The sequence below is a fragment of the Panicum hallii genome, chromosome 6, assembly GCF_002211085.1.
Source record: "Panicum hallii strain FIL2 chromosome 6, PHallii_v3.1, whole genome shotgun sequence".
Classification (NCBI taxonomy): domain Eukaryota; kingdom Viridiplantae; phylum Streptophyta; class Magnoliopsida; order Poales; family Poaceae; genus Panicum; species Panicum hallii.
The window spans coordinates 3316020-3338576 of NC_038047.1; the positions used below are offsets into that span (position 1 = coordinate 3316020).

Consider the following 22557-nt stretch of genomic DNA (forward strand, 5'->3'; position numbering starts at 1 on the left):
ACCGTGGAGAGAGATGCGTACATCAGCTTAGTTTTCTCAATCCGGTCCTTTTAAAAAACCTTTGGTTGTTTAATTCGAGATAACCACCCAAAAAGAAGAGATGCCAATCATCTGGCCCAGATGGTCCAAACTTTATAGTTTAATGAACAAATTCTTAGGCATACCAGATTCAAAAGTTCCTTCAAAAAAATTTGAAGACATGTTGACGGTTAAGGTATAAATATGCCGATGGCGCGCAGCCTGAAAGTTTGATTCAGGAAATAAAAAAAACTAAAACGACAAACATTTTAGAACAGGTGGAGTAGCATGTCATGTGCCAACAATAAAGTAGCAGACCAATTCATTTTCTTTTCTGGAAGTACAAGCTTGATTAGTATAGGTTGAAACTCAACAGCTTGGTCCCTTTCTCTCTTCTCTACATGCAAATTGCATCGTTGAACTCTCCACCTACAACATGCATGCAGCTAGCATGTCCATCAGAGAAAACTGAAACACACTCACTAGCTGCTCAACGCTAACACGGGCCGCATCGTATGGTGCGGTGGTGGTTGGGTGAATGGCCGCTGGGCCCGGCGTAGTCTTCGTGGATTAACCTGGGCGCCACCTCACGGTGAGCCCTCATCTTCTTCTTCCTCTCGCCGTCCTCCTCCGCAGCAGCACGAGCCGTGCTCGCATGGTCCTCCGGCGGTGTCGTGCCGTGACGGCCTCCGGATGCGCTGTCCGCCGGACTGCCGCCGGAAGACGGTGGTGGTCGTCGCCACTTGAAGTCAGCTCGAATCTCCCCCTGGCAACACACATCAAGCACGCAGACATCATGCAAGTGTCACAGGATATGCTAGAGGAAGACGATGTCACTCTCTATGTGTATCAGTGTATACACATGGCATGGTGAACAAGAAACGAAGAATGCTAAAAGATAAACCTGATGGCTACTGACCTTCTTGTTCGGTGATGCGTGCATGTCCAGCCCCCGAAGTCCTAAACAAAGAGGAAGATGGAATAGAATTATTACCATCAGCACATACTCAGTTTAGTACAAATTTATGAAGGTGAACTCAGTAAACGGGTACCAATGTACTGATCTCACTAGATGATCCTGAAGCTAGCTAGTAAGTACCATTACCATGAGCTATAGTAGCAAGAAGTAGGAGGGTGATGATAGAGCCAAACACCATGGAACTCCTCATTGCAAGTGGGGAGAGTTGCCTGTAGATGGGAAGCCAAGCCAGCTAAACCCTAGTTTAAGGTATGCAAGCTTGCTCTCACCCTAAGAGCCCAATTCTAAATGCATATATAGGAATGAAGTGGGTACCCATGATGCATGCATGCATATAGAATCCTGTGCGTGGGTACATAATCTGAAGGGCTATGCGTGTCTTCTAGCTAGGCAGCTGAAAGTTTCTGATCACATATTCTTCTTACTGAAGTTGGACTGCGGCAAAGAATGGGATCTTGATGTGATTCTCAAGATGGGGTGCTTGCCGCCCTTTAAGGGAGGATGCTCCCCTGAAATGTGGCGCTTGTTTTGCTCATGCTCAGTCACCTTGTGCGTGTGCTCACTGAGGCTGCGAGCTAGCCTTGGGTAATTAAACCTCTAGCTGCAAGCAGAAATGGAGAATTCCTTTTCCTTAGAAACTGTCTCTCCTCCTTGTAATAAAAGTTGCATGTGAGAAACCCTAACATGTACTCCCTCCATCCTAAATCATTAGCCGTTTTGGCTTTTGTAGGTGCATAATTTTTATTATGCATCTAGATAAATGTTATGTCTAGGTGCATAGTAAAATCGATATATCTAGAAGAGTCAAAATGACTAATAATTTAGAACGTCAATAACTTGCGAGCGAAATGCTAACTATTATTGTGCACGAAATTCCGAGGTCAGGCTGTTAGGACCTCTCTTTCTTTATTTTCTCCGTCTCCACGATCAACACAATTATGGACTAAGCATACTCGGAAGACTCCTTTTTGTGGAACTTGCCCATCAGATTCAAATCATTGATTGACTTGGCACGGATGCATGCATTTTTCTAAATCTATTCCATAATTTAGCACTATTCTTATATTTTTTCAGTGCTAGATGACGCACCTATCGATAGCGATACACCTTTTGTGACTTCAAAAATCTCAAGAGGTTGTGTGTGATTCATAGGGATGAGTATATATGCGTGTATGCATACAATGCACACTTTTTGTGTGAACTTTGGTAACTCAAGATATGGTATTTGTGCCTAGGCATAATGCAGAGTCACTTGATATGAACCAATAAATCCAGCATTGTGATTGTGACACATAGACTGATAATTTCTCTAAGATGTGATTATTAGAATCCATAGAAGGCACATGGATGAGTCATGAGTGTGAGTGTGTGTATGTATACAATGTACATGTTTCATGTGAACTTTGGTAATTGAAGATTGGAAAATATTAGGTGCGCACATACTAATATTTTCCAATCTTCAATTACCAAAGTTGGGCTATTTGACTACATACATCATTTAGACTACAAATCCCATATTCATACCTGAAGGAGCGTGCGCCCGCAGTTGGGCTATTTAATTAACGTATTTGGCTCAATAACTTTTTCCTCCAATCAGCCTGCTATGAATAGGCACGTTGATGACGCTGGCAGCAGCATACACCAGGCACATTTATTGCTCTTGCACATGCATGTAATAGCGACGTATCATACCTACTACAACATCTGCACAGTAAATTTTCTTCACCTTTCTTCTTATATTTCTTTACTTATATCTTTTATTTTTCTTTCTTCTTTCGGCACGCATGAATGCTAGTCATTCACGTTGTTCTTTTTTTACTCCTGCTCTATTTTTATTCTTTTATATTTTTTCTTATAATTTTTATTTTCCTATTCACTATTGAGTTTCTTAAAGTTTTCTTACGTTTTCATTTTTGTTTATATGTCCCTTCCGTTACTTGCTTTGTTTTTTCCATTTTTTTTGTTTACCTTTCACTTCCGTTATTTTTTCTCTTTTCTCATTGACATGATCTTCTTTCATCCCTTTTCTTTCTCTTTCTTGTTTCATTGTAAAATTTCTTTTCTATTTTTTTCTGTCCTTTTCTTGGCATGGCAGGTTACTTTGTATCTTAATTTGTTTCATGATTTCATAAAATTTGTTCTAGATGTATAAATTTCTTTCTTCCATTTTCTCTTTACTTTATAATATAGATTTTGTGATCTATAACACTTGATGCTTCTTCTTTTTTCTATTTTTTATTTAACCTTTTATTTCATTTTCTTTTCCCTCGTTCCCATCTAATAATTTTTCATTTAATTATTTTATTTCTTAATCCATTCTTTTTTACATACTTATTCCGCGACAATTGTACTAATAATTGATATATTTTTTATACGATTTTCCTATTATTTCTTATCTAATATTTTCTTTTATTCTTTAATTTTCTTATTCCACTCTTTTTACCTATTCTTCATGTACCTATCCTCTTTTTTTATATTTTTATATTCTTCTGTTACTCCTTGTTGTTTAATATATCCATTTATGTTTTTACCTATTCTATATTCATAATATAATTGTTCTAAGTGTATAATTTATTTGTTTACTTTATGTTTGGCCATATTTGTCCTTTTATTCATGATATTTATTTTCTATTATTTAGTCTATACAATCAAATGTTCGCGATGTTTAATGTTTATTCGTTGTACATTATTATTTGTTTGTTATGTTCAACTTCTTGTTCGTAAAAATAATTATTTGTTCGTGTTGTTAAAGTATTTTTTCCGAGTAGCCGAAACTAATTATTTAGTACTAAAAAATACTTTTTAAAAATATCGTGCAAATATAGGCAAGTGCTCGTCGTAAAAAATACGATGATGTGATCCGAATTTAATTTTGATATACAGTTTAAGATTTATAGATTTTTTTTTAACTAGAACCCCCATTGCATGTGGGTGATATCATCAATTTGTCTACACTTGCATGCATGCATCTGTTATCTTTTTCTTTTCGGAACATTACTAATCATGATACTACTTCTTCAAGTCATATATGTGCAGTTGATTAATTTAAAAGACCGTGCACCTAGTTTGGTGGGCTAGCGGCCTATTTAATATACATGGGAAGCGGACCCTTCATATGATAATTGTTGATTCATCGCCTCAAGTGATGTATAGGCGCATCCTGCATAGGTGCCCACCCAACCAGCACCGTTTGCCTCCGTTAGACCGTGTCCAACAGCTTGAGATGGTTGGAAGGCCTTGCAGGAGGACTATGGCTGCTTTGGAAGGAAGATGTGTCCCTGCAAGTAGAACAGTCTAGCTCTAGCTTTATCTTAGCTAGTTGTGTATATAAGTCTATTGCTAGAACTTCATCCTAGCTTGTGTTTATGGTGACCCCTATCACAGAAGAACTGCGGCGATCTGGCAGGACATTCTCTCTTTTGTTGTAAAATATCCTAATGTTCCTGCTTTCTGTATGGGGGATCTGAACAATATCATGCATGTGAATGAAAAGCTAGGGCCTAGACCTGCTAATGTTTCAAGAATTTTTTCTTTCTGCCATTTGGTTAAACAATGTGGTTTCTTTGATTTGGGTTTTTGTGGTTCTACTTATACTTGGTCTAATAAACAGTTCAATGCTAATCCTACTTTTTGAGCGTTTAGATAGATGTTAGGTAATGCTGAATGGTGTGCTGCTTTTCCAACAATGGCTGTTCACCACCTTCATATGATGAGAAGTGATCATGCACCAATTTTGGCTATTCTCCAAACAACTCACATACACCCTAAGAAGCCTTTCAGACTTGAAAATTGGTGGCTTTTAGAAGATGATTTTCAAGAACAGGCTAAGTTTAGTTGGGATAAGTCAAGATCAAGGTCTTTTCATCTTAAAACAAGTTTTCTAACTTCTGCTTTGAAAAAAATGGATAAAGTGCAAACCCAATCTCAATTCTCAGCTCGAAGCAAAGTCTTTCTCCACAAAGTCAGAATTATTCTTTGCAAGAACAACTTATTCATCAGCATCAGATTATTCTGGATAAACAGGCAGAATTTCACAAGCAGAGATATAAAAAGAGATGGGTTACTGAGGGAGATAGAAATATTCAGTTCTTACAACAAGCCATCCTCAAAAGGGTAAAAAAGAATGGGATCATTTACCTCTCTGATGAAAATGGTCGACCTCTAACAACACAACATCAGATTGCAGATTGTTTCAATAATTATTTAAAGAACTTGTTCTTAAGCTCAAGTCTCCAATCTGAATGGCTTGTCACCGATCATGATCAGCATGCCCATTTGCAAGACAGTGATTTTACTAATTCTATTCCAGACAAAATAGAGTTATGGAGTATTCTTAAGAACATGAAGAAAGATGCTGCTCCAGGTCCTGATGGACTTAATGTTGCATTCTATAGAGCTACTTGGGATTGGATTAGTGATGATGTGGTTTCCCTGGTGCAAAATTTTTATCAGACAGGCATGCTCCCTTCTAAACTTAAGAAAATGTTCATTGTTTTAATTCCAAAAAAACCCACAAGATTTTAGACCTATTAGCCTGTGTAATATTATTTATAAAATTATTTCAAAGTCTCTTGCTGATAGAATCAACCCTCACCTTCCTAATAATATTCATAATGCTCAATCTGCTTTTATTCCTGGTCGTCACATAGCTGCTAATGTTATTATAGCCCAAGAGATTTCTCATTCTTTCAATCTTAGCTCTTGGCATCAAAGAGGTTTCTTACTTAAACTTGATCTTGCTAAAGCTTTTGATAGGATTGAATGGCAGTTTATTTTTAATGCTATGCATAGGCTTAGTTTTAATTCTAAGATCATTGGTTTGGTTAAGGCATGTATCTCTTCTGCCAGTTTTTCTGTTCTGGTTAACAATCAACCTTCTGATCCTTTTGTTTCTCAAAGAGGAGTTAGGCAAGGCTGTCCTTTATTTTCTTATCTTTTTGTGATGGCTATTAATGAACTCTCTAGTGCTCTTCAGGAAGGTTTAAGTTCTAATCATCTCTCAGGTATATCTCTTGGTCCTAACTGTCCTCCCATACACTCCCTTCTTTTTGCTGATGATCTTATCATTTGTGGCAAAGCTAATTTATCTGAAGCTATGAACATTAGGACCATATTAGATAGCTTTTGTCAGAATTCTGGGCAGGCACCTAATTGGAACAAATCCTCTATTCTTTTTAATAAGAGGGTGGATTAGAGCACTAGGCAGAATATTCGCAATTTTTTTCCTGTCCCTATTTTATCTCCTCATACTTTTCATCTTGGTCATCCTCTTATTTTCTCTTATAAGGACAGGTCCAGAGCTTACAGTTTCCTCTTGCAGAAGTTCAGGAATAAACTGACTGGGCTCAAAGCCAACAAGCTCAATCATGCAGGTCGTATCACTTATATCAATTCTATTTTAGCTCCCATTCCTATCTAGTTTATGCAGAATATTCTTTTGCCTAAATTCTCATTGAGAAAATCAATTCTATCCTTGGACGTTTTTGGTGGCAAGGTGTCCAGGATGAAGATTCTTCCAAGCCTTTTCATTTAGATCTTGGGATGACATTTGCCAGCCAAAATCTAGAGGTGGTTTAGGAATCAGAAATATTTTTAGAGTTAATTAGAGTTTAGTCCTTCATTCTGCTTGGATGGCCGCTAATTTCAAGGATCCCTTCCTCTCTGCTATTCTTAAGGCCAAATATTTTCATAACAACTCTTTTTGGAAGGCTAATTATTCTGGGCCCAAATCTATCTTCTAGGCCTCTATCCTCAAGGTCAAGCACCACCTTAATGAGAATTGTATTTATCATATTAGGAAGGGTAATTCTAACATTTGGACTGATCCTTGGTTTGATGGCAGGGCAAATATTCATGATCAGTTAATTATTCCCCTAGTCTCTCCTTCCCTTCCTAATGTCGTTTCTGATCTTTGGGATAATTCTTCCAACTCTTGGAATACAAGATTGATTAGATATATTTTTTATCCTTCTGCAGCTGATAATATTTTGCAAACTCCAAAAATTTCTTCCAATGATCATGACACTCTTTATTGGAAACCAGCTGCTAGTGGTCTCTGTTCAACTAAAGAGGCCTACAAATTCCTCTCTATTCAGGTTGATCATTCCCTTCCTAGTCATGGTCCTCGTAGCATCTCCATTCAAGCTTTCGCTATTCTCATATGTGTTTGGAAGCATAAAACTCTCCCTCCCCGCATTAAGGCTTTTGCTTGGAGGCTGCTTAGAAATGCTCTAGCTTCTGGATATAGAGCTTCTTGTTTCAGTAATAAAATTGATGCTCTTTGTAAGACTTGTGGTTTTTCTGAAACTGATTTCCATCTCTTTTTTGGTTGCACTTTTGCTCGAGCTGTTTGGTTTTCTTCTAGCCCTCCTTTGCGAATAGATTCTTTGCCTTCTAATGAAGATAGTATACAAGCCACCTTAGTTTTTATCTTGAGCAATAATATTTCAGAAGATCTTCTGCAGGAAGTTCTTACCAGACTATGGTATTTATGGAAGGCAAGAAATGATTTCAGGTTTAATAATAAGAAATGATCTGTTGGTAAGGTTGCTCATAAAGTCAAGGCTGACATTCAGTCTTCTAGTTTCATTGCCTCCTTGCTGGTTCTTTGTGTATCCACCACAATCAATCCGGAGATAATGTTGGACATTCAGACCTGTGTTTTCTTTCCCATCAGTCTGCCTCTGCTATTCTTTCTTCTCAAGTTCAGGATAACTCTTTAGGAGGTCATCATCAAGCCTTGTTCTTCCACAGATGCAGCTTTACCTCCTGATAGGCAGGTTTGGGGATTTTTGTTTGTTTTGCAGGTTTGCAACCATCAGGCTTCATATACATTCGTGCTAGTAGATAAGTAAATTCAGTCCTCATGGCTGAATTGGCAGCTCTGGTCTTGGCAGGAAAAGTTGCTGAAGCCCTTGAATTCAGACAAGCTGCATTTCACACTGATTGCAGGATCTTGTTCTTCAACTTCAAAAGGGAGAAGCTCAAGCTTTTTGGGGTCCGAGACCAATGCTCTCTCAATTCTTGTGCCTCCAGGATAGATGTGTTTTCAAGGTGATGAAAATTACTAGACACAAAAATGAGACTGCTCATTGCCTTGCAATGCATGCAAAAGCTGTGTCCAATCTCAGCTTACCTTCTTTTTCTTGTTGTTCTCAGAATCATCACCTTACATGTGCTGTCATCACAGCACTTCAAGATGTAACATGGGGTTCAGTGAACCTCATTGATGTCATTTGTTTTTAATATATACATAAAGCAGTTCTTATTAAGAAAAAACAGCTTGAGCTGGTCACTGGCTTTGACAGTTTGCACGTTTCTCAAAGTGCTGTGGGGCCCGCTTGTTAGAATTTTTTACTCTATCTATCTGTTTTCCTCGTTCTCTTTGCGCACGGCCGCAACAACAGAACAAAAATGCCCAGCCGCGGCCTCCGACCGTTTCACGTCCTGCTGGAGCGCCGCCTCGCCTCCGACGCCGGCAGTCAACGCTGGGCTCTCCTCGCTGCCGCCCAACCACCCCAAATGGCTCCAAGCTCCACCGCCTGTCGCATCCGCATCCTCACCGCCGCTCAACCGCCATGGGCGAGCCTGTATGCTTGCGTTCCGCCGTGGGCAAGCACGGCTGGCCAACGCCTCGGGCCGTCGGTCGCAAGTCGCCCACGGCCGACGCAGCCTTTTTGTCTAGAAATAACTTCTAATCAGATTGATCTCTAGCCTTTTTGTCTAGAAATAGCTGCTATCTAGATTGATCTCTAGCTGCTATCTAGAGAACTCCTAGCGAGTAAACATTCGCTCACTCTGAACACTTGTTTCGATCTGAAATTCTGGCAAAACTGAGAAGTCATGGCATGCATTTTGCGGAAGAACACAATTCGAAACTGGATCATGAATCATTCTGACAAGAACCAGCAAAAACTAATCTGACAAGAAACACAATTTGGGATTTGGATATCAGCATCTAGAATTGACGGAGAATTTGGAGCTCGGGGTCTAATAAGAAACAATCAAACCAAAAGGCAACAATCAAACCAAAAGGTGGGATCTGCAAGACGGCAGCAGCTCGTCATGCTTGGGAGCAGCAACTGGAGGTAGGAGATGAGCATCTGCTTTTTGGATGGCCAAGCAGAAAATGACAAAAACTATTATATGGCCCGCGAGAATGCGGGAGATGCTTTTGCATTTTGACGCCGTTAGTCTCCATTAAAATTTCCGAATGCATCTCCGCCGCTCGTGTGCATCCAACGGGCAACTATCTTGGTGGGCACGTGCCCATGTGTGCAAGGAATCCATTCTCATTGAAGATATAATATTTGTGGCTAAGTATAATTCAGAGTCACCTAATATGAAACAATAAATCCAGGCTGCGGTTGTGGCACATAGACTGATAGTATCTCTAAGAAGTGACTATCACAATCCATAGTAGGCACAATATAGTGAAAGAGCAGAGCACTTTGGTTGTGCCACCACCTTGTAGAAATCTTGTGCATATTTAGATAGGAATTATATAGGTTTTTACATGTGCAAGTTGAATCTTAGTTTTTAAAAACCTAATTCACCTCTCTTACGGCATTAAGGTCCCTTCACGACCGATGCTCTTAGTCATGTATCTGTGGCATAATGCCAACAAAATACGAAGAAGAAAAACAGAGAAGTAACTGATTGGCTTGCTCCCCTACTTCATTATGGCCATCTATCTGATACGGCACTAATATCAAACAGAGGAAGGCGTGTAAACGCCAAATATAGCGAGATAGATATAGATTCTGAAAACAGAGGAGTATTTATTTGTCTTTTGATTTCCTAGCATACCCAAACCGAATTTGGGCTTATGATGAGTAGTTCCATCAGAAATAGAAGTCCAATAAGCTTAATATGTGTAACACCTGAAGTGCAATAGGCTTAACATGTGTAGCACCTGCAGATAATGACAAGAACGTATACCATGCAGATCATGTTAATCTGTCTTTTTTCAGACATTGATGCAGACATGCTGTAATATTTATCGTAGTAACTGTAATTTGTGAATAAGTAGGCTATTTTAGACATGTCGTAATATTTAACATAGGAATAAGTAGACATGTCATTGTATATCAGTTGGATTCGGTCTTTTTTTTAATCTCTAGAGTGTCCTATTTTTCAAAGTCCAAAGAACCTTGTTCAAGTGAGTATTTCTGTGGAAGCTTCCTCAAGACCTAATAGAAAGGGGAAATCAGTGGTCAAGCGTTTCCACTAGTGGTAGCAGGAAACTTTTGTCAAGTCCAGAACACATGTATGGGACGCTGAGGGCGTGCCGTCAGGATTGTTTCTATGGCTGTCAATTTTTCAGGTTTAGCTAGCTCCCTTGACTGACTTAATTCTAACTGACAATAGCTAGTCCTACTTTTAAAACATAATTTGTCCATTCATTCTGCCAATAATATCTTTCTGCCACCAAGGAAATATTTTTTATTACAAAAAAACGAAATTAAGTGCTATGTAAAAATAATTGAATTCCTTGCGAAACAAAAGATAGAATTTGGATACCAGGAACGAATCCTCCAGGTTTCCTACAGAATTCCATACGAATCCTGCTCGTGTGTGCTAGCTTTTTTGTTTGAAATGGTAGTGTATTTTGGTAGAAGCTTAGCCTCCTCATCGATAGTCAAAAGAATGTGAGATTCATCGGTCAGCTTGACAGGAGAATTGTGTCCGAGTCCACAACACATGAATGGAAATTTGTGTCAATCTGTCAAGCGCACTGCCCTCCACTGACTCGAGAGTCAAGTCTTACTACGGCTACATGGTGTTCACGTCCTAAAGTGTAGAAACATCAATAGAAATGGGTAGGTTTAATCCTTCCATTCTTTTTTCCCACGTGGTTTGACTTCACAAAAGTGTACCTTTTCGACCACTACTATCATGGCAAAAGTAAAATCATAGTGTTTTTTTTCTAAAACTCTGAAAGTACTTTATATAAAATACAATGTGGTGTTATAAAAAACTTAGGTTTTAGAACTAGAAGGCTTCTGGATATAAGAAATATGATATACTTTTGAAAACCATAGTATTGGACAATTTTTTTTTTAAGTTTTGGAAACTCCACTGCCAATCGTTTTTTCTTTCTATAAACTTGGTATTAATTGGCTCTGTTTTCTACAATATCATAATTTCTCAAAACATTGTACATATGCACAGTTATTTGCAAAGAGTGCAAGCGTTGGACAATTGAAAATTAGATTACAATTAACCAACTCATTCTTTTACAGGCATACGCTCTGAGGTCATATTGTCGCAAATAGGCGTAAATTGTTCTTGCCACATTTCAGCAATAGCATTGGCACACCTATCACAATAGATTTCTTTGCCCAGCTTTTCCTGGCACCGAATTAAAATGGCCTGGTCTAGGAATTTTCGGGCCAACAAAATTCATAACACATAGACATTGGAATTTGTAGATGAGGTCGAAACATTCCAGGGTCACTTTAAAGCATAATCATCAAAATGCTTACCAGACACGACACCCTGTCAAAGGCAGAACACTCAACGGACCACCAATCACACTCATGCATGCCTCTATAAATACCTGTATGCATGCAATAGAGAATCACCAAGAAATCTAGCTGCAGAACAGATATCATCAAGAAAAACAACACTAAGATTCATACCGAAAAGATGTCTGCACTTCATTCCAACAGTGATGAAGGGCTGACAAAGGCTCCTACCTTTCACCCGAGCCTGTGGGGTGATTTCTTCCTGACTTACCAGCCGCCAACTGCACCTCAGGTAACGCTGGCATTACACTGAAGAAATGGAGCATGTTTTTAAATGCGCTACAACCTAGACTGATGCTTATCTCTTGCAGCATGCGTACATGAAAGAGCGAGCTGAGGTGTTAAAGGAAGAAGTCAGGAAGATTATAAAAGGCACAAATCAACTACCAAAAATATTGGATCTTATATTCACACTACAACGGCTTGGACTGGATAATCACTATGAGGCTGAAATTGATGAGCACTTGCACTTCGTTTACAATTCTGGTTACGACGTTAAAGATCTGAATTTAGTCTCTCTGCGATTTTATCTTCTAAGAAAGAATGGCTATGATGTACCATCTGGTAAGGCCTTGCTGTTAGTTCGAAAAATATTTGAAAGAACAATAGTAGAATTCAAAGTAAACCACATTAAAAGGTATAAAAAAGAAGCTGTTAACTTAGTCTGATGACTTCAATTCCTTTTTCAAGGTTTAGTTCTCAACATGTAGATCTCCATGAATATACATGTGTACAAACACGTCAGTAGTTCATATGGTTAGCTAGTATGCACTGATTCCGGAATATGTAACATAAGGGATGCAAAATTATTGGTTTTAAGTTGAAAGTATGGTCAAATGCTGGCCTATCTGATAAAATAATTGATATGTTGTAATTCATGCATATACTTTTGGATCTAATCATAAAACAATTAATATGCTTGATTCGATCAACTTTGCAGATGTATTTCTAAATTTCAAAGATAAGGAAGGAAATTTTGCTTTTGATGATATTCGAGGTCTTTTGAGCTTATATAATGCAGCATACCTGAGGACTCATGGCGAGAAAGTACTGGATGAAGCCATTATATTCACTAGAAGCCACCTTGAAGCTGTATTAGACTCTTTGGATTCCACATTAGCAGATGAAGTCTCTCAATCCCTTCAAACGCCTCTGTTCCGAAGGGTTAGAATACTGGAAACAAGAAACTATATCCCCATTTACGAAAAGGAGCCTACACGGAATATGGCCATATTAGAGTTTGCAAAATTGAACTTCAACCTCCTTCAACTTCTTTATTGTGAGGAGTTGAAAATGGTCACACTGTAAGTTAGTACAGAACTTTGAAGTTATATTCACTAGCTAAGTCAATTACACAACACATATTTACAACTATATCATTACAGGTGGTGGAAGCAGCTTAATGTTGAAACAAACTTAAGTTTTATTCGAGACAGAATAGTTGAAATGCATTTCTGGATGGCAGGAGCATGCTCTGAGCCCAAATATTCTCTTTCACGAGTTATACTAACGAAGATGACAGCCTTTATCACCATATTAGATGATATAATTGATACCTATAGTACAACAGAGGAGGGCATGCTGCTTGCTAAAGCAATATACAGGTACAATTACAAGTCTCCCAGGCAATCTAATAGTCCGTATTGATATTGTAATTTTATCTTTTACTCACCTCTACTGTAAAATTCATGTTTACTTGCCATTTTGCATATGCATAACATCTGTCATGGTGAAGGCTCCATGGGCAGCATGCAACAGCTGCACAGCAGCTATTGCTGCTAGCATAAGTTCCACCGTGGACTGTGTATACCATGAGATAGCATCACATTAGATGGCCTATTTTCTATTAGTATATTTAGGAAGCCATATTAAATAAGTTGGGATAATTTAGAATCTTGTCTCTTGCAACTTTTTTTTTTAGATTTGTGTTGTTATGATAAAAGATGCAATGGAACTGCTTCAAATGTTCCCAATGGATTGTAAATGCAGGTGCAATGAAGACGCAACAGAACTACTTCCGGACTACATGAAGGACTTCTACCTGTTTTTATTGAAGACATTTGACTCTTGTGAGGATGAACTGGGACCAAACAGAAGATATCGGGTGTTTTATCTCAAGGAAATGGCAAGTATTGACTAGACAGCTAGTTCTAGTTACTTAGCAAACAAATGGTTTAATAGAAGTACATATGTATTGTCTTAGAGGGTCAACCACTAAGGAAAAGAGAATAAGAACATTATATCAATCATATCGTTTGGTTCTACTGTTTTGAAATAATATTTAGTTTCAGTACAGCAGAAGATAGTTACATATTTTCCCAAACAAATATCCATAATTACTTCATACTTGTTGCACAGATTTACTACGATGAAAATTTTCTTTAGAAAGACTCCCTAGTTTTTTGTGGAGAATTCTGAACATAGGTAACAGGCATGCACAAGCCCAACAAGCTGCATGAACTGAAAATCATTGCAAACCTTTCCTCAGGACATCATTATGGCTTCACAAATATGAACTCACATATTTATATGTTCCATGCAGATAAAGATATTGGTCCGAGGATACTCTCAAGAGATACAATGGCGTGATGAACATTATGTTCCAGAAACAATCAACGAACATCTAGAAATTTCAAGAGTAACCGTTGGAGCTTTTCAACTAGCATGTTCTTCATTTGTTGGGATGGGTGACATCATAACAAAGGAAGTTCTGGATTGGCTTCTGGCATATCCAGAACTTCTCAAGTGTTTCACAACATTCGTACGACTCTCAAATGATATTGCATCAACAGAGGTCTTTCTCTATCTTCACACATGTGAATCTCTATGTGTATTCATGCACCTTAGCACATCTACATTATTTTAGTGGAATTGTACTTCATCACCAAATACCACATGATATAAGTGAATAATTTAGTAACTTTTGGTAGACAAGTACCAAACTATGAAAAAATGATTGCAATACACATTGAATCAATCTATTTATTTTATTTTGCTACCAAATGCAGCGTGAGCAAACTGGGGGGCACCACGCTTCTACCATCCAATGTTATATGTTGCAGCACGGAACAACAATGCATGTTGCATGTGAGAAGATAAAAGAACTAATTGAAGATTCATGGAAGGATATGGTGAAACTCTACCTTACACCAACGGAACAGCCAAAGGTCGTGGCACAGACAGTTGTTGATTTTGCAAGGACTGGGGACTACATGTACAAGAAAACTGACGCATTCACTTTTTCCCATACAATCAAAGATATGGTAGCATTACTGTACGTGGAGCCAATATTGTTCTGATCTTCAGAAACTCGGCGATGTAGCTACTATAGTTCAAAAATATAGTGTTTAACTACTTTCATTTGTGTGGAATAAAGTGGTGATCGCCTGACTGGTGTTCACTGGCAGTTAAGGTAGAGTACATGAAACACTATCATCAGCTCATCAGATGTATTGTGTTACCTTCCCGTGTAATATAATGTGATTTTTTCCCTTTTCTTTCCATACATTGCTCTGTTTGCCATCTCTCTAAAATTAATGGTTATGCAGAAAACATGTTACAATGTTACATATGCCAAAAATGCTTTTTATAAGCAGGTGTTAAGTATCACAATTTCCTGCAAATGATCCACATGAGTTCCAGTTCTTTCATTTCGCAGAAGTAATTATAACATAATTGGTCTATTTGACTTTATCTGGTAATATACAAAACTCTCATAATCTCACATATATTGCCAGTCTGGAAAGAGTATATAATGGGCACAAATACAAGATAGAAATCAATACCAGAGGTGTGTTATTCAGGAAACTTTCCATGTAGAATCGGGGCAATTTATGCTCTGTGATGCTAAGGTGATGGAAGAGTGGATGCATCATTTCTTCAAGTATAAGCTCAGTAAGGATTGCTCAAATCAAATTCACAATACTGGAACACATCTGTCCAGATTTGCGATAGCATTACTTAAATAAAAAGCTAGAGATAGGAAAGTATTATTTGATCAAATGGAAGCTATTTAAGTGTCACAAATAGTTAAGTGTGAGCTTGAAAGCAAGAGCTCCTTGACAAATGGCTGATGCTATGACAAGCTGGATCTGCGAACCGCGTCCGAAAGGGCGATTTTGGTTGGCTTCAGTAGCATATTTCTTCATTAGGAATTGCTCTCGTCAACTGAATCATTACATATCACATCTAAAACAAATCGTATGATATCAATATTTTGCTAAACAAATTCTCAGTAGTGTTTTCTCCTACAGTCGTTTTTAACAATAGTTCCACGAATGTGGGGTCACGTCGTCCACAATTGAAATTTTTTGGTTGCTTCTTAATTACAGTGGGCAGTTCGTTTCCTTTTAAAAAAATAAAATAACTACAGCTAAAGCAACATGAATTGCAGGTTCGTTGGTTCACAAAGGAAGGTGAATCAATGGCAAGCAAAGTAACAAGATTTCATTTACCTTATCAAGCAATCCTCTTGTGCCTCCAGGCTCCTGCGCCGGGCAGCCATTTCGTCGAGCATTTAGTGTGCTTCTTCCGTTCTGACTGCGGGTTGCCCGAGACCCAGCCTCATCCGGGAGATCAGAAGCCGCCACCGGAGCCGTCGTCCGTGCGCGGCCGCTGAAGTTCGCTTCCCGTGCCTCCGCTTCTGCACTCGCGCCGTGCACTCCCCTCCCGGCCTCCCCTCGCCGTCGCGCCGGTGCCTCCGCTGGTGCAGCATTTCACCGGCCAAGAAGCTTCCGCTGGTGACGAATGCGACGATTCTCGGGGGCAGCCTCGTCGGTGGCTAAGCTGGCAGGGCGTCTCCAAAGACAGGTTTCAAGTCAGCCACTGCCGGAGCTCGCCTTGAATGCCCAGCCGGCACGAATAAGCGTCAATATGCATATATGCGGGTGGTGATAGCGTCAATATGCAAATAATAGTCGCGATCGAACTAGGGGTCTATATGTAAATATGCGGGTGGTGATTTTGCAAATATTCGATCTTCCGCAAAATTCCCGCGCGGGCGGCATTCCTGCAGAGTGCGGTTTCAGGTAGTGGTTGGGGCTGGCAGCATCGAGGAGGGAGATGACGTGGCAGACCACACGTTCACGTCATCCTTTAATTTGCTGTCTGTCGATTTTTTTTTAAATTTTTTTTTGCAAGAAATGAGGCAACACTTGTAATATAAATGCGTGCTATCGAAGCAGTGCATGCATGACTTTCATATGATTCAGAGTGTGACAGAGACTTGGTCACGTACTTGCTTTTACACCAGTTCCTATTATTGAGAATCTTCTATACGCTAGTTTTGCCGTTTCCATTCTCCCTCTTGGACGACAGTACTTGAAAGTGACCACTGACGAAACTTGAACCAACTAACATAATCGGCAATTTCAAGCCTCAATTAAGCTCTTCTCTTGGCATGTGCTTCAAGCCTCATATATCTCAAGCTGTGGACACGTACGTTCCTCTCCTATCTCTTGCGAGTTTGGCACCTCAAACTCTTCTTTCGTTCGTTCGAGTTAGCTGAAAAGGTTGCTGCTAGATGCCATCAGAACCAAACTAGTGGTCGTGTGGTTGCCGTTGTGAAAAACGACGGCTTTGCTAGTCAGAAGAGATGCGAAACGAGTAGCATGTACGGCACTCAGACGTCATAGCTGCTGCATCTTCAGGATATATGCAACTTATTCAGAACTTGATTGAGAATGGATACAACGTTATTAGAAGCGTTATTAGATTGTTGGTGGGTCTGTCCACAAAGCAGCAACAAACCTCTCCACTGACAAGGTGCTCGATCGTATATATAGTATGAACCAACTGACCTCTCTAGCTAGTATGCCGCATCAAAAATATAATCATCCTAAGGAAAGAGTTCACACTACACCAAATTAGCTTAATTTCGTGGACCACATCTAATTTCGTCGGCTTGTGTAAGCCGACGAAATTAGAAGTATTTTCGTCGGCATGGCACGAGGCCCGACGAAACAAATCCTATATTTTCATCGGTCAGACCGGGCCGACGAAACATAGTCTATATTTTCGTCGGCTCAAGTGTGGCCGACGAAAATAGCGGTGCCCTAATATAAGTAACTGCCACCCCAGATTTGATTTTCTTTCTTACCCGAGCCACCAGCCAGCGCCCCCCCCCCCGCCCCGCCGCCCCCCCCCCCCGGGGCGCCCCGCGCGGCCACCCCGCGGCCCCCGCTGCCGCCCCCGAGGTCCCACGCCGCGGCCCCGCGGCCTGCCGCCGCCCCGCGGCCCGCCAGGTGACACGCACCCACCAGCCTTTCCACCACCGCATCAGGCCTCTCCGATCCCTCCACCACCTTGAGGCTTGAGCAATGAGCATGTCGTCGTCCTCTTCTGCATTCCCTAGGGTGGATCTGTATGAGCAATGGTGTTTCTATTAGGAAATATCTTCTTCCAATTACCACTGATTTTTCTTTTCAATTACCATCAGTTTAAACATCTTTTTTCATTATCTTGGTTATCATCGTGAATGGTCTCGCTCTGTATGAGCAATGGTGTTTCTATTAGGATTTTCGTATGATTGCTAGGGTGGGCTTATGTGATGCTCTAGATCCGTAGATGAACCATTCATTTGCTTGCTTCCAAAGATGAGAGTAGATGTGCCATACTAAAATGAGTACTATTTGTATCCTTGTTGAAGCAATATAGATTTAATCTCTTAGGAGCTGCTCTTCAGTACACAACATTACCCTTCTATACATCAAATATTTTGTTTGGTTTTTTCTTATGCTCAATGTTTTGTGAACAAGATTGAAGTTCCTGTTGGGAGGGGAAAACCACCGGTACTTATCGAAAAAGATGACAATTAATTCTGTTATTATATCATGCATGCATTCTGTTCTTTTTTGTTGTTTTCATATTTAACTTCTGTTTGTACTTACAAATTGCTTCGTCTATTTATGTTTGATTACCTGTTATGCTCTAAATTGTAACTAATTTCTTTACGATTGTAACATAAGTTGGTGTAAATGATTTATATCACATAAGAAAGTAAAAATATCTTTGTACTGCCTCATTACCATTAAATCAAGGAAAATTAGCATACCTGTATAATTTCTTCTCGGTTGTCATAGACACTCTTTCATTACACTTTGCACTGTATATTTTTCTCCTTAACCGGTACTGTCAAGTGTGCTGCCTACTGTTCGCTTGTGTAGGCTTCTGCAATTAGTTACATCTAATTCTTTTTACGTGGATCAGTGATGGAGCTGCTGCATTAGTGTTGGTGAGTGGGCAGAAGGCTCAAGAGCTTGGCCTGCAAGTCCTTGCAAAGATCAAAGGATATGCAGATGCAACTCAAGTAAGCTGTAGTAACAGCTATCTCATTTAAGAGTAGAGTACGCTTCTAGATATATCATCATGATCTTAATATTGAAGGATGTAGGAAGTTATTTTCTCTTGAGCAGTTTATGCTACTATTTTAGATATCAAATTTTATCAATTCCTATCATTCGTATTCTAAAATAGTAACTTTTCAACTATGAATGTTGTTTATACAGGCTCCAGAGCTTTTTACAACCACTCCAGCATATAATTCTTCAAAAACATTTAGTAGCATCTAACAATATATTAAGAATTAACAACAATGTGCTTGCAGGAGAAGATTAATGTTCATGGAGGAGATGTATCTTTAGGTCATCCTCTTGGGTGCAGTGGTGCTCGGATTTTGGTCACCCTTCTTGGAGTAAGTTTTATCTTATGATGCTAATTTTTCTGTTATTCTGAGTTACAATCCCTTATTTCTTTAAGATGTGGAACATTTTTATAGTAGAAAACTAGAAGTTGATTCGTAAGTAATTATGAATTTTGTCAAATACTTGAGCATGTCATAGGGTTTGCCATGTAGGGTAAATCATCTTCACTGCTGCTAGTGGGTTCTATACTTGTGTTAGTGATTTTTCAAAGTGCAAAAATATCATTGTTTCTCTCTCTTTCTTTAGTCATCATTTTGGGACATCATATCTCGTTCCTCATAGTCCTTGTTTCTTTTTAAACAGGTCCTCAGGGAGGAGGTGGAGCATCAACACTTGTTCTTGAGCTCGCATAAGAAATACTGAACTGTAAGACTGAGCACTTGTTCTTCTTCAGCTCGCATAAGAAATACTGACCTGTAAGACTGAGCATACTGATCCTGATGAGTATACTGTAAGAAATATATATCATTTAGACTATGAATTTCATGATTGTGTGATGATGTGTTTCATGATTGTGCTTATGGATGGCTAGTTTTATGTTCATTAACTGTTATTTGTAATTCTAGAAAACTATGAAAAATGCTGTATATGTTTTTTTAGCAGGCGCCCAGTATTTTCATCGGCCACCTGGCCGAGCTGACGAAAATACTGGAGCGTATCTAATATTTTTGTCGGTCGTTGAGACCGACGAAAATACATATTATTTTCGTCGGCCAGCTTAGCCGATGAAAATATTACTTCTATTTTCGTCGACTTCTCGGACCGACGAAAACATGTATTTTCGTCGGTTGCCAACAAAAATGCGTTCATTTTCGTCGATTTTATTCCGTCGGCGGACCGACGAATATATATATTTTCGACGGCTTTCGGGCTATTTTCGACAGTTTCTGGCCGACGAAAATAAGTTATTTTGTTGTATTGTCAGAATCCTCGTGAACTAGTTTAAATGACCAGACATGTCATTTATTTGCAGTGATATAATTAAGCAAGAGGTGGATAGGAACTTGTATAACAAAAAAATGGATTTCGTTTACTTTAATATAGGCGATCCTCTTGTGCCTGTTCGACCAAGAATCGAAGCCATTCTGTCGAGCATCTCGCGTGCTTTCCAAGTGTGTAGCCCAGAGCCCCCATCAGCGAAGCCGCTGCCGGGCTATGCCATTTCGCTTCCATCTCAATCGGAGTCGTTTTTTTGGCATTTCAGTTAAAAAAATGTTTGTGCTAGCTGCTGTCGGTATTATATTTATTTTAGGTCATTGGGTGGATCAAAAGGTTTGATAAAATAAACTAGGATGTTATTGTGCATAATTAATTTACGAGGAGAAATAAATTAGGATGGCATGCCATCGTAATTATTTAGTTAACCTATAAAATTCAATTAGGTAGCCACTTGCATCCCTATGCCATTTGGGTTCAATCTCAACGGAAGTCATTTTTGGCATTTCAGCAAAAAAAGAAAGTAGTAGTTTTTGGCATTTAATCTTCACGCTTTTGTGCGTATGTGTTCTCTAGAAGGCCACTGTGTCTAGAAGTTATACACGTAACATGTAACAGATACACATACATTTGTACGTAGATAGATCTGCTCGTGTTAATTAAAATATAATGTGGACTGCTAGAAGACAAAAAGTTACCATTGTTATCTTGCGTTCTGTCAAGATCAGAACACATGTTCCATGTTACTACATGTTCGATGTAGTGCCATGGCAGTCAAATGCCAACACTACATTATTGCCACCAAAATTGGGCAAAAATCTAAAAAATTTCCATATCAGACACACCTTGAACTCTCCACGCGGCAATACGCCGTAGCCAGACTTTACCTGCTGTCCTGTTCAAACGTCGCTGTGTATTGTTACACATTTTCACATATGAAAAGGGCACATTGTCAGAAGTAACTAGGCTTTATTTAGTGGTTCATGAGCTCAGATGGTGACAGAGATGTGGGCAAATACTAGCGTCCAGCCTAGCTTCTATTCCTCGGCAATAATATTTTGCTCTTGTTTTGTTGTATCCATCCTCTATTATTGGAGGATCAAACTTGAAATTGACAACTATTAAAAGTGTTTTTTGCGTGTAAACTAGCGCCACACATAATTTCAATTTTTTTCTTTTTTCAAAATCTCCAGCAGGATATGCTTGGTTTTTCTCTTATAAAGTTTCTATAATGTCTGCCATACACATAAGATCTTTCTGACCATTTAATTCTCTTTTCATGTAAACTGTTTAACCTCAAGATGCTATATTCACTACCGGAAAAAAGATCTTTGCCGAGTATTTTTTTTCGGGCACTCGGCAAAGAGCGTCTTTGCCGAGTGCCGAAAATGACACTCGGCAAAGACGTCTTTGCCGAGTGCCTTTTTCTGACACTCGGCAAAGAAGCTTTTTGCCGAGTGTCTGAAAACACTCGGCAAAGATAATTTTCAAATCATATTTTGAAGTAGTAAATTAATTTAAATAAAAATATTTTCAACTACAAAGTTGTATAACTCGTCAAGATGCACAATTCTTATTTTGGACATTTCTTCATTTGACAAAATAAATATAAATTTATTCACAAAACATATATATCTCTCTCATAGTTTATGAAACTATAAGAGAGATATATAAGATTTGTGAACAATATTAGAATTATCATGTCAGATGAAGAAATGACAAAACAACCAAAATAAACTTTGTAGATCTTGAGAAGTTATAAGATTTTACAGTTGGCAATATTTTAATTTGAAGTCATCTTATCAACAAAAACTACATCTGAATATAGAAAATTTAAAATTCAAATTTTACAAATGATCTTGAATGGAAAAATCATCAAAATTAAAGTTGTAGATCTCAAAAAGTTATGAAAGTTTGTAGTTGACAACCTTTTGATTTGAAATCATTGTGTCATATTAAAATACGTTTGAAGTTTTCAAATTTGAAATTTAAATTTTGTAAACGATCTCAGATGAAGAAACTACCAAAATAAAAGTTGTAGATCTCGAAAAGTTATGCCACTTTGTAGTTAACAACTTTTTCATTTGAATTTAGTTACTATCTCAAACAAACAATTTACACTCGGTTAATTATAATATGTGGATAATAAAAACGTAATGTTGACACACGTGGTTCAATGGTGCAGTGGTAGAGGGAATTGTTTATGTGCAGTAGGTTGTGAGTTCAAATCCTATCATTGACAACTTATGGAAAATTGTTGAAAAAAATATGCAACCTATTAGATGGGTCACTAGCTGGCTGTGCATGCCTCCCCTAATAAATTTTTTTTCCTGTTTCATCTTTTGGATTTTTTTCCGATTTACATTTTGCCGAGTGCTTTTTGCACTCGGCAAAG

The 22557-nt window shown here is 38.8% G+C and overlaps 2 protein-coding genes and 1 long non-coding RNA gene across 4 annotated transcripts; 1 reads left to right on the forward strand and 2 right to left on the reverse strand.

Annotated features, from left to right (window-relative positions):
* Positions 1-399: 399 nt before the first annotated feature.
* On the reverse strand, positions 400-1257 carry LOC112896374. The gene is made up of 3 exons (XM_025964313.1): positions 1124-1257; positions 938-978; positions 400-784 (listed from the first exon to the last, which is right to left on the reverse strand). Exons 1-3 carry the CDS (start codon positions 1185-1187, stop codon positions 515-517), a joined length of 375 nt encoding a protein of 124 aa, XP_025820098.1. The 5' UTR covers positions 1188-1257; the 3' UTR covers positions 400-514.
* A 9916-nt stretch (positions 1258-11173) lies between these two features.
* On the reverse strand, positions 11174-16417 carry LOC112896436. Of its 2 annotated transcripts, XR_003229450.1 has the most exons (5): positions 15981-16417; positions 13199-13326; positions 12553-12739; positions 11641-11775; positions 11174-11558 (listed from the first exon to the last, which is right to left on the reverse strand). It is a non-coding gene; the product is annotated as an uncharacterized LOC112896436 (long non-coding RNA). The 2 variants fall into 2 exon arrangements; XR_003229449.1 differs by lacking the exon at positions 13199-13326.
* LOC112896435 (zingiberene synthase) lies at positions 11613-14886 on the forward strand. The gene is made up of 7 exons (XM_025964403.1): positions 11613-11758; positions 11838-12090; positions 12467-12830; positions 12912-13130; positions 13516-13651; positions 14069-14320; positions 14535-14886. The coding sequence occupies exons 1-7, from the start codon at positions 11648-11650 to the stop codon at positions 14823-14825; spliced, it is 1626 nt and encodes a 541-aa protein (XP_025820188.1). The 5' UTR covers positions 11613-11647; the 3' UTR covers positions 14826-14886.
* Positions 16418-22557: the final 6140 nt, after the last annotated feature.